Source organism: Brassica rapa, chromosome A09, assembly GCF_000309985.2.
Source record: "Brassica rapa cultivar Chiifu-401-42 chromosome A09, CAAS_Brap_v3.01, whole genome shotgun sequence".
In the NCBI taxonomy this organism is placed as follows: domain Eukaryota; kingdom Viridiplantae; phylum Streptophyta; class Magnoliopsida; order Brassicales; family Brassicaceae; genus Brassica; species Brassica rapa.
The window spans coordinates 7,561,507-7,573,960 of record NC_024803.2 but is presented as its reverse complement, the minus strand read 5'-3'; the positions used below and the strand labels follow the sequence as shown (position 1 = coordinate 7,573,960).

General features: G+C 29.6%; 1 protein-coding gene across 1 annotated transcript; it reads right to left on the bottom strand.

Annotated features, from left to right (window-relative positions):
• Positions 1-360: 360 nt before the first annotated feature.
• LOC103838303 (ethylene-responsive transcription factor ERF026-like) lies at positions 361-7,799 on the bottom strand. The gene has a single exon (XM_033278578.1). The coding sequence runs from the start codon at positions 7,576-7,578 to the stop codon at positions 6,826-6,828; it is 753 nt and encodes a 250-aa protein (XP_033134469.1). The 5' UTR covers positions 7,579-7,799; the 3' UTR covers positions 361-6,825.
• Between the last annotated feature and the right edge of the window lie 4,655 nt (positions 7,800-12,454).

Sequence of the window (12,454 nt, the reverse complement as noted above, 5' to 3'; positions counted from 1 at the left end):
ATTTTTTATTTTATAAAATTTTAAACCTCAAACCTAAATTTTCACTGCTTAACTCTAAACCCTAAGGTTTGTATTAGTTAACCCTAGGGGTATAAGTATATTTACCTTTTTAATGAAACATTTTGGTCATTTTGATTCTTAGAGTTTATATTTGTGATAGAAACTTTTTTAGTGCTATCCTAGGGTATTTCTCTTTTAAGTTTTGGTCACAAAATATACCACAAGAAGGAAAATGACCAAAATATTTCATTATAGGTAAAATGATCATAATACCTTAGATATATTTAAAAAAAAAATAAATAAATAAAAATTATAGTTTTAGATTATATATTTTCAAATACAAAATTTTTTTCTTCGAAATATTTTCTTTATTTTTTTTTCAAATTTTCTTTTTGTAATTCGAAAATACTCTTTGAAACTATTTTTTAAAATTTTTCTTTTCAAATTTTTAATATTTATTTTTTATTTTATAAAAATTTAAACTCCAATCCTAAATTTCCACCCCTTGACTCTAAACTATAAGGTTTGAATTAATTAATCACAGGGGTATAAATGTATATTTACCTCTTTAATGAAACATCTTGATCATTTTGATCCTTAGAGTCTATATTTGTGACCAAAACGTTTTTAGTGCTATCATAAGGTATTTCTCATTATTATATTATCTATCAATTAAAAATAATAAAATATAAATAATAATATAAATATGATAAAATAATTATTTATCAATTACAAGTAATGAAAATATAAAACTTTAAAAACTGAAAACATCAAATAATATATAATATTACATTTGGTGTAAAATTTGATGTCATTGTTGGAGATGACAAAAAGATTATAACACCAAAACATCAAATTTGGAATAAAATATTACATCAAGTTTGGTGTCATTGTTGGAGATGCCTTTAAGCTTTTAACTTAGTTGAGGTGACAGATCTGACTGGTGTATTCTTGTGGTTTTCGTTGGTTCATCGGCGATCTGTTTATCTCTTTCTTTCTTATGTTATGTCCTCTTCAAGACTGAGATGGTGTTTGGTTTCTCTTCGTTTCTATTGTTTTGTGTTTTTTTATTCGGGCTTTGCTTCACACGTTCTAGACATGTGATTATTCAATTGAGTTATATTCTTCTGCAACAAAACATAATGATTAGGTCTTGAATAGTGATGGCAATCTGACTATGGCAACTTTGTTACAACTGTGGGATGTGGGAGATGATTCTCGAGACTTTTCTATTTCGAAGATGCTGGCCAGACGGGCCTTTTCTAACTTCTCGTAAAAATTTCTATATCGCCCAGTGTAGTTTCATCTTCTAAAGCTATTTTGTTTTTGCATAGTCCTCGGCTCTTTCTGGTTGCGAGGTCCGAGGGTTGCCTCAGAAGGATGAGCTCGTGGCAACAACAATGAAGACTCCCGTACTTCGAGTCTGCAGAAACTTTGCAAATGTCAGAAATCCATGCTTGGAATTGGTGTTTCGTCAGCCATGATCCTCTTAATTTGTTATGTGGTTTTTTAATTTGCTTGTTGGTTTCGCCTATTTTTCTTTGTAGTTTAGTCTTTGTTTGTAGATTTTGGTCTTTTTGTTTCTCTATTATTTTTGTATTTTGTCGAAAATTAAAAATTGATATAAAATTTAACATTGTTCAAAAAAAAGATTATTTCATTATTTAGGTTTTTGTCATACACATGTCGTCATTCATCATAATAGATGATAGTCCATGATTTATAGCAGTGGTCTGCTAATTATTTTATGCCCCAAACCCGTGAATTAAAGACAGACAAATTAGCAAATCCTCTTGTTCAAAATTTCTTGGCAATTCTAGAAAATCACATATTGTGGAATATCAGTTTGATTTATAAAATTAACTTTGATGCTAGATTCATTGTATTATCTACGGAATTGATATAATCGTTTTTCCTATATAAAAGAACAACAACTTTAAGCCTACTATCTTTTTTTATAAAAACTTTAAGCCTACTATCACTTCTTGGAAATCTAGGAAGTACGGAAACAAATAAAAGTCCTCTACAAGTTGCCACCTTTTTATGTCGACTTCATCGATGTTCTCATGTTCACACTCCCTACAACAATTAGTTCCAAAAATATTTTTACCAAAAATTTCAAATAATAGTGACCTCATCAAACCCATTACTTAAACTTTTATAAAATATCTCAAGTATAAATAACATTAGTTTTTGATATAAATAGATAATACATATATATATATATATACATATATATACATATACGTTTTACTAAAAATTACACTATTTATAAAGAGAAGTATTTCTATGAGTTTTATAAGATTCTCTAATGTTCTTATATAAAAACCTCTCCTCATTTTATCTTCCTTTTGTTGTTTTCTATTTTTATTCATAAGCATTGTCAGTAAAATACCTCGAGTGAATAAAATTTCTTTTAGGTTCCAGTTTCCGCATAGACTTTCAATGTCTATAGCCAAAAATAAAACTCATACGAGTTGTAGAAATATAAAGTTAAAATTTTGACCGCTATTCCAGGTAAAGTTATAGTGGATGGTCCCCGGTGATATCGAGAAAGATACCTCCCTTGTCTCCTCTCTTAAGAAGGAAAAAGATGAATAATAAACACAAATACATCTGACCAACAAAAAAACACAAATACATAAATATATCGATTTCTTTATTAATCTGTTGAACAATAATGCCATGATAGTCGTGTCTCGTTCCTTTCTGTTACTTTACATTTTTGTTTTCCTTTCCTTCAGTCATATTATTTTTTGTTGTGTTTAGCACACTGTCTTAAGGGTTTGATTAGCACACTTTGTGTTAAGCGTTCGATTAGCACACTTGTTTCCTTTACTACAGACTATCGTTACAAAACATTATCCATTTTTGTTGGCAGCATTTTTGTTACTTTCACAAGTGCAATTGAACGTTCTTAAAACCATAGCTTCTCAATTGGTAATATATGACTTAATTTCTATTCAGCAGTTTTCTTACTTCTGAAAGTGTAATTAAATATTCTGAAAAATATTTGAAGTTATGTTGTTGTTTTTTGTAAAAGAGGCTATGTTGGTTTCTTATGAGTAATTAAGAGTTTGTAATGGTAGGTGACTTAATTTTCGACTGAAACACACAACGTATTTGATTTAAAGTATAAATGGAAACCTTTACACTCTGAATATATAAAAATCGGATGAGATGTTGATATTTTTTTTTTGACAGCAAAATATTTACAGATTCATGTATTTGTTTCTTTATTTATTCTAGGCATGAGAATTCGGATAACCAGATCGGGTATCTTGGATCTTGGATATTTTGGATATGTAAAAATTAGTATCGATCGGTATTTATAAAACTCGGATCGGATTCGGTTCGGTATTTGTCGAAGCAGGATAATTTCGGATATATCTGAGGTAACCGTAGAAAAATTGTTCCGGTTTGGATTCAGCTGTTTTTATCCGAACATATCCAAAATAGGTGTTTTTGCCCGATTTATATGAATATTCGAATCAATTATAAGAGAATAAGACCTATAAATATCAGAACTATAAAATTAAATAAAAGCATACTTGAATAAACTTACAAGAAAATAAAATTAGTATTGAACAAACTAAAACCTATATTTATTTAATGAGTCTATGAATCAAAAATCAGATGTGTCGGGTAGTCATTCGAATCTCAGATAATACCTAATCCGATCCGTTATCTAAAACATAAATGAAAACATACCCAATCGAGTATTCATCATATCCAGATCCAATCCAAAACCCGATTTTTTGGATCGATACCGGTTCGGAACTTTGGATCTGAAACTTTTCACTAAAGTGAAAGTTTAGAGAAAACAAAAATAAGATAACTCTGAAAATAGATTGTGGTGGTAGAAAGTTGACATAATTATTACGCTAAAATATGAAACACTATATAAATATTATATATATATATATATACATCATTTTCTTAGTTTTTATTTCTTTCTTCAGAAATTGGATTTAGGATCTAAAGTATAAAGGGTGCGACTGTATATTACTTCTAGAGTAAATAATGAAAGAAAAATATCAGTTACTCATATTTACTCTGAAATCTTTCCAATGTAGATAAAAACATTTTTCCTTCTTTTACCTCTAGTTATTGTTAAAAGAGAGTAAAACACACTAATAAATTTACTCCAATTCAAACAAGAGTAACTGTATTTACTTTAGTTTACTCTCTCTCTCACTTTTATTTTTCCTTTCTTTTTCACATTTTTCCCTCTTATTTACTCTATATTTCCCAATCACACACTCAAAATATCAAATTAGTATGGTTTCTTTTGGATCAAGAGACAACTGATTAGGTGAAATCGTATATGTTAACATCTTTTTTAATTTTGTCAAATTGTGAGCTGAAGTTGTTCTCCGATTATTTTGAAATCTTTGATTACTGTTTTTTGGATCTGCTTGCCAGGGATACCAAAGATGATTCATTTTTTATAGACGGCTTCACATACTATATGGAGACATATCCCTAGCCAAAACCTTCATACGCAAACAGAATAAAGTAATTTAATATCCAAATCAGTAGCCTAAAGTATTTTGAATAGTAACTTTAAAGATTTGAATATCGTAAAGTAGCATATAGAGTACTTAATGAACAGGTAACACGATTACATCATTGTTCTAATCAATTTTTTATTAATTATTAGTAGCATATTTTTCTTCAACCTTTTGGCAGTATAAACATGTCAAATGTTTAGTCCGGATTTGGATCAGTCTAGCCATCAAAGATGAGAAGGAATGTAACCAGTAAAGACCGACTGTAGAACTTTGTAAACCGGATGTACCGGCTTTTCCAACTCGGAAACCAAAGTAGAAGTATTAGCTAATGAGAAAACGGGTTGGATTTCAGACTCACTAACTAATAGACATATCTTCAATCATCTATTAGTTAAAGTTTCATAATCAGTCCACCTTCATCAATATCACATATTTCTAATTAATCAAATTATTTTGACCAACATTAGATAGAATAATAAGGGAATTGTTTACAATGTTAATTAATGACTCAACGACGTGTATCAATGATGATCACACAAGGGGAAAAAACAGAGAGAAAAAAAATAGTATAAATGTTAAATCAGAAGAAACAAGCCGACTTGATTTTCTATATAATTAACCAAATGAAAAGAAGATATATTTTAATGCTTAATGATTTTATATAACAATAAAAATTTGGTCACTTTAACATACCAAGTGAATCCTGTCCCCTACCTTTTTACCATTTCTAAAAACCCTAGGTTCATTAAAATTATACAAACATTTAACTTTTTACCAATATAAATAAAGTTGAAAGATGATTAAGAAAAATGCCACATTTTCTACTTCCTTGACAGCACATGCAATGTTGCTTTGCCAAGGATTAGAGATGAAGAAACAAATAAAAATGACTGTGTACGGTGGTTCACCATCAGAGTCAAATGTTGAGACTTCTGACATGTAGAGTCAAATGTTGAATTAAATAAATTTCTTACATCACGAAACTACATTATGATTCATCTGATGCATACATGTATTGTTTGTCATTCAAGACTTCTTCTTTTTTTAAAGACTTCTTACACAATGTCGCATTTTCTTATTGTTTTTTCTTTTATCAAGCTATATATATATATATATTATGTATGTGTGTGTGTGTGTGTGTGTGTGTGTCTGTGTGAGAGTGACTGCATCTTGGAAATCCCTACTCAGTATGATTCAACTGATGCATACATATATTCTTTGTCTTTCAAGAATTAAAATATTTTCTTTCCCAGAACATTATGTGTTTTGTCAGCAATTAATACACAGTTACATACACTCTAGTCTAGCATATTTCAGTTTAGCTAATGACACAATGCAAACGAGTAAGATACAAATTATGTCAGCAATTAAAGTTCGAAAAAGATACAAATTATGTTTTCTCAAAAAAAAAAGATACAACTTCTTATCTTGAGATCATATATAGTGGCTATCAGCAAAAATGTGACAATGCTAATATAACCTATATTTGGTTAAAATATTATTTTCTAATCGATATGATAATAAGTAAGCCGCCTTACAGACAGTAGATATGGAGTATATGACAACGTAACAATTACGACACAAACATATATACTGAATTGAAGGAAAACCAAATTAACCACTCCAAGCGTAACTAAATGCTAAACATTTCCGACAAAAAGTGTCTCTAGATTATTGTCATGCTTTCCAAAAAAAAAAAATTGCTTTTTCATTATATTGATCCATCAATGGATCCCGTAGATTTATAAGAAAAGCAATATAAGGAATTTTTTTTAACAAAAATAAAATTAAGAATATATTCATATATGAGAATTAATTATCACTGGTACGATGAAGCTTTACTTGCATCAGAACTGTGTTCCAAACTAGATTTCTAGCTCAATATCTTAACTGCGAGATCTAACCCAATTTTACCAGATTGTCTTAATTTGTCCAACTACTGTCAGGAGATTTGTTAGATGAAATTCGTTTCAATTCTTTTAAACAAATTGAAAACTATTCATGAAAGTGTTCATAACATCAAACACATATAAAAAAAACAACCACAAGAGAAACTGGCTAGATAGACTAAGTAACTAAGATACAAAAAAAAAACTAAGAAAAACCCTAATCCAAAAATTCAAGAACTCCCCAGAGCCCTAATTCAAGAACATTCCAAACACACAAATGTGACTAAATAAAATTGTTGAGAGGAATTTGTCTTCCTGAATCATAAATGTGGGAAACATACGATTTATTCAACAAGACATACAGTGATTGGCAAAGAAGTAAACAAACATTCAACACAAAATAAAACAGATTTCAACACAAATCAATAACTCCACAAGCTCTCTCCGTCGGAATCCTCTGGAGAATCATCCGATGGAGGACACCCCATCCACGGCGGAGCCACCATCATCCCCTTGGCCATATCCTCTAGCAAACCAGGCATGTTCAATAGCTCTTCTTCATCCACAAACTCCACAGCTGAAGATCCCGCCCCGTCGCAAACTTTCTCTTCCTTCTTTTCACCTCCCTTCATAGCCGCATTGACAGCAGCCGCAGCCGCAGCACCAACCGTAGCAGCCGCCTTAGCCGCAGCGGTTCGGATATGAGCTGCTGAAGAGGAAACCGGAAGAGGGTAACTCCCGATGGACTCGGGGAAGTTTAAGACCGCCTCTCCGCCTTTAAGAGCTAAAGCCGCAACGTCATAGGCAGCGGCAGCCATCTCAGGCGTCGAATAAGTCCCCAGCCAGACACGTGTTGTCTTCTTAGGCTCTCGGATCTCGGAGACCCATTTTCCGCTCCGGCAACGGATCCCCCGGTAAACCGGATGATTTTTCCGGCGAGAGATCAATCCGGCGTCAGTGTCCATTAATGTATCATTATCACTACCACTTGTAGAAGTAGCAGCCGCAAAGGAAACAGTAGCAGAAGTGATAGTAGTAAGTGGACAAGATTTTTCACACGCGGCAGAGCTAGAGATACTGTCACCGCACGTGCGAGCTGAGACAATAGTAACTGACGATGAAGAAGCTTGGCTTATAGCTTTAGATTCAGTGAAAGCACTATTGGGGTTAGTCATATATAATATGTAGAGAGAGAGAGAGATATGTAAGAAACAAGACCTTAGGCTTTTTACTGAAAGAAATTAAGGATTTTATGTTTAAAATATCTCAATGTATATTATCAAGTTTGCCTTTTTATATTAACTATGCATAAAAATATATTGTTTTAACTAAATTATTTTATTAATTTAACAAACTATTTTAATTTTAAAACAAAGATATTCATATTGATTTTTCTAAGATTGGAGTCTAATAAGATCTTAATATATCTTCTTAAAAATATAAATATAAAGTTTAAAAATATAAATATACATTATAACTATTTTATTAATTTAACAAAATATTTTAATATTTAAAAAAAATAAAAAATAAAAAGATATTCTTATAAATGTTTCTAAGATTAGAATCTACTACAATCTTACTATTTCTTCGAAACAAATATATATATATATACAGTTTAAAACACTATAAACATCTAAATAACTAAAAATATTCAGAATTATTATTAAATAATTATATATGAATGTTAATTTAATTTTAACTAATATACAAAATTAAAAATTTATAATATCATATATATACGTGTATATTTATTTAATTATTAAAAATTAAATTAAATTATATATAAACAAAAATTTCTAGATTTTACAATATACTTTAATTTATTAAAATATTTTTAAAACAAATATTAAGTAATTGATAACTAATTATAATTGTAAAAATTATTTTTAAAAAATATTTAGATACTAAATTTTTTATTATATATAGTTAGTTGATAAACTAAAATATTTAAAATTAACAAACAGTTATATTATTATTTACCGTATCTTGGAATGGTTTATGATTGATATATTTGTGATTATAAATTTAATAGGTTAGATAACAAAAAAAATATTAATAGGTTATTTCATCAATCATTAAGATACTAATCAGATATGAGACAGTTAACAAATTCATAAACTCATTTATATTTAAAAAAACAATTGTGACCAGTGTCATACATATTAAAATATGTATCCCTTTGTTTTAATTTAGTTTGTTAAAAACAAATTATAATAAATGCAAGACACGCAAAATAAACGAATTATTATATTTTTAATCTTTGATTACTACATAGTGATATTTATATAAAATTTTATTTTAACGATACAATATTATAACACAAATAAAAAAATTATCCGAACATATGTTATTCCATGATACAAATATATTATAAATCAATGCAATATTGTAGTAGTATTTCTTAAAATTATGATATTACATTATAGTATATTTTAGTTAATAGGATAGCTATATTTTCAATTAGTATAAAAATCTAATCTTTACATATCTAAAGTATAAATATATTAATATCTCAATTAACTCTTTCACTTTATTTCACAAATTTATACTGAAATCAAAAAGTATAGACATGTAAGAAAACCAAAAATGAAATTTTCATAAATTATTTTCATTTATTTTTCAATATTAAAATTAAGAAAATCTATATAGAATAGTGATTATAATTTTTCTTGAAATTTAATACCTAACTTTAGAAAATTAAGTTAAAATAATTAATGTGCAAATTTTTAAATAAAATTATATGAACAAAAATAATTTCGTATTTTGAAAGTGAAGATCAAAATCTAATATGAAATTAAAATGTTTGGTTATTACGTGGGATTTTCTCTTAAATGTGTTTTGTTTGCGGTTGTGTTTGGTGGAAGTAATTTTAGCCGTAAAATATTCACAAACTATTTTTTATTTATTGTTTTGAAATTACCAAAAATAACATATTCATAATATCACTTTTTATATTTACACTAATCATTTTTATCCTCACTTTTAAAGAGGAAAAAGATATTTATAACCCTAGCATTAATTAATCTAGACTTATGGTTTAGAGTTGAGGGGTGGATAGACTTTTTGGAATGTGAAATTTAGGATTCTAATAAATATATAAATAAATACTTACAAAAATATTTTTTTAAAAAATTTAAATAGTTTCAAAAATAATTTTTGATTTTTCATTTTGAAAAAACAATTCAAAATTTTTTTTACAAAAAATTTCAAATTTGAAAAAGTATAATTCGAAAACATAAAAAAATTCTTTTATTTTTTATTTTACTTTTTTATTATTTTATTATTTATTTATTTAAATAATTATTTATTATTATATATATATAACAATGTTATAAGAGTCTTTGAAAATATATAACAATATTTATTTGACTCTTAATGAATAAGGTACTTTGAAAATGCTCTTTAATAGTGATAAACATAAATAATAGTAACAAAAAAATGGTAAACATGAAAATTTTCCTTTATTGTTTCTTTTTGATCCAGTGTTTTTTGTATAGTCATGATGTATACATGTAGCAGATATGTACGAGGTGCTAGGGGTTTTTTTAACCAAACCGGCGCACCAAAAAGTATTTGGGAAAAGAGAAAGAGATTTCATTTAGAGTGACGAAAATCTGATTTTCGCTGAAAAATGAGTGACAGGAGAATGTATATTTTCGTGTTCAAAATAGCTTATGGAAATAAGACAGTTTTAGACTTGCGGTTAACGACCAAGCTTGCATAGGCTTGGGAATATTTTATTTTGGATCCTAGATTGAGGCCCAGTAGCCTATTAGAGCAGCACATAATTTTGTTCAAATCAGTTAAAATAGTGGTTGAATGACATTTTTTCTCAACATCAAATTCATCTCATCAATAAATTCGATACAAAGACTTAACCGCAGTAAATTATGCCACAGATATAATAGGATGATCTAGTATTACCTTGGATCACTAGATTGGATCCAACGCTACCTAACATTATATATTAGACCACTGTGAGACTGAAATTACTCCATGATTCTAAGTAATTTTCCTTTTAAACCACCTAAATTAGAGCTCGTAATGAGGTAACATGCATCTACTAACACAGAAAAAAAAAGCCGAACCACGAGTTACAATCTTAAACGAGCTAATGGTCAGATTGATTGACATGATATTTGTGTACCAAGAGTATATTCACCAAAAAGCGCATTATCGAGGTAAACTCAAACCCCTGGTGTTCAGCTTTACCATCCTCATCCTCAAACCGAACACAAAGATCCGTACTGAAAGGAAGGTCTCGGCAACATACATGTACTAGTTCATCATATTCAAAACTTCCTAAAATGCAGAGTTCATACCGCCAGTTGCAAACGACATGTCTTCTCTGATGCTCGGATGTAGAGTCTCCTGCCACATATCGCTGATAGGTTAACTCCTCCGGTTAACCACTTCATTGGTGAAAACCTTGTGTGTGTCATCCCTGCGAATTGGTAGAAAATATATTTCCATTGCCTGTCGATTCTCTCATTCGTATGTCTCACCGATGCGAATAAACGAAGATCCATCTTAGGAGAGGCGCCTCGCCAACCATGTGCCACCATTGAGCCGAAATCGCATATCTGAAGAGGGAAAACCAGATCTGGCCCTTCGGTACACCCTAAAAGTCGACTCTCTCGCCATCTGCCTTCCTTAGAGCCTCGCTGCTACTCCATAACCCGTCGGAACTGGACCCCATTAACTTGATATAGTCTCCGGTTAGGTCCTTCCAAACCTAATATAACAAGCATATCGATAGTGGTCCACATAGATAGAAAGAAAGCAAAGGGAAACCAAGAGAAAATGAAAAGATAAATTCCTCCGGCACCAGTAGCACTGGGCCGGAGTTATGGTTTCAGATTGATTTTAGAGAGAGGGGAGAGCGTTTAGGAGATATCATATATAAAAATATACAAACTAAACCATATAATTTAAATACATACATAATTATTCAGTAAAATTATTTCCATAAAGCTTTCATATATTATCAGCTAATGCTTATGAAAGATATCCAAAAACTTAAAAATCATATCAATATTAGTATTTTAGATACCCTCTAATAGTGAAACTCATGTGTTCAGTTCTTTAACATTACAGTCTCCAGAATTGTCTTTACTTGTTATCAATTTAAGTAGTGATATATAGGTGTTTTTACTAGTTTTTCACCTAGGTTTGGAGTATTTTGCCAAATCAGTGTTTTAGTGTCTTTTAGTGTTATTTTGGAGTTTTTACATGTTTAAGTCTATTTGGAACAAAAGAGGTTGAATTAGATGCAAAAAGAAAATTAAAAATGCATAATTTTGCAGATGCGTCCGATATTTAGCAACAAATGGGGTTTTCTCACAGTATCATTGGGCTGAAATTTGGATGCAAGATACATAATTTAATTAGCTTTCCAAATATTATAGTTTGAGGCCGATCATAGATTAGATCAAAATTTATGTATGTTTTACTGAAGATTAATGTTCTGTCTACCGGTTCAATACGAGAGAAAAAAAAGAAGAAAAATTGATTTCCTTATTTTTGGTTTGTCTTAGCCTAAAATTCTACCAGGACGTGGTTTTGACCTATATCTACTATTTTAGAAATTGTTTAGGCCACATTTTATTTTGTACCTGAATTTTAGGTTTCAGAGTTCTGGAGAGACGAGAGAATCTTTCTAATCCATGTTTTTATCTCTTTAATCTTATTGTGCAAATTTTATCATTGATCTTTTTTCTCTGCTTATGTTTGAGTAGTTTCATAGTTAGGTATTAGGGTTCAAAAGAATTGATGAGAATGAATGTTTAGGATTGTTTGATTGGGAATCTTCATTAGATTTCTTCGCTTGGATTGTTCTTAATGCTTGAACTTGATTGATCACCTAGTTCATGATCTTACTTTAATTGAATGCAGGGGGAGTTGAATTGATTGCTTGAAAATAATATATGTGAGCAAAGTTCATTAGCCAACATGAGTTGATGTTATTGCGCTTTGTGAACCTTTTGAAACTAGCTTAATGTGTGTCTAATCTCTTACGTTCAACGGGAGTTAGTTCTGTAGGTTGTTAAA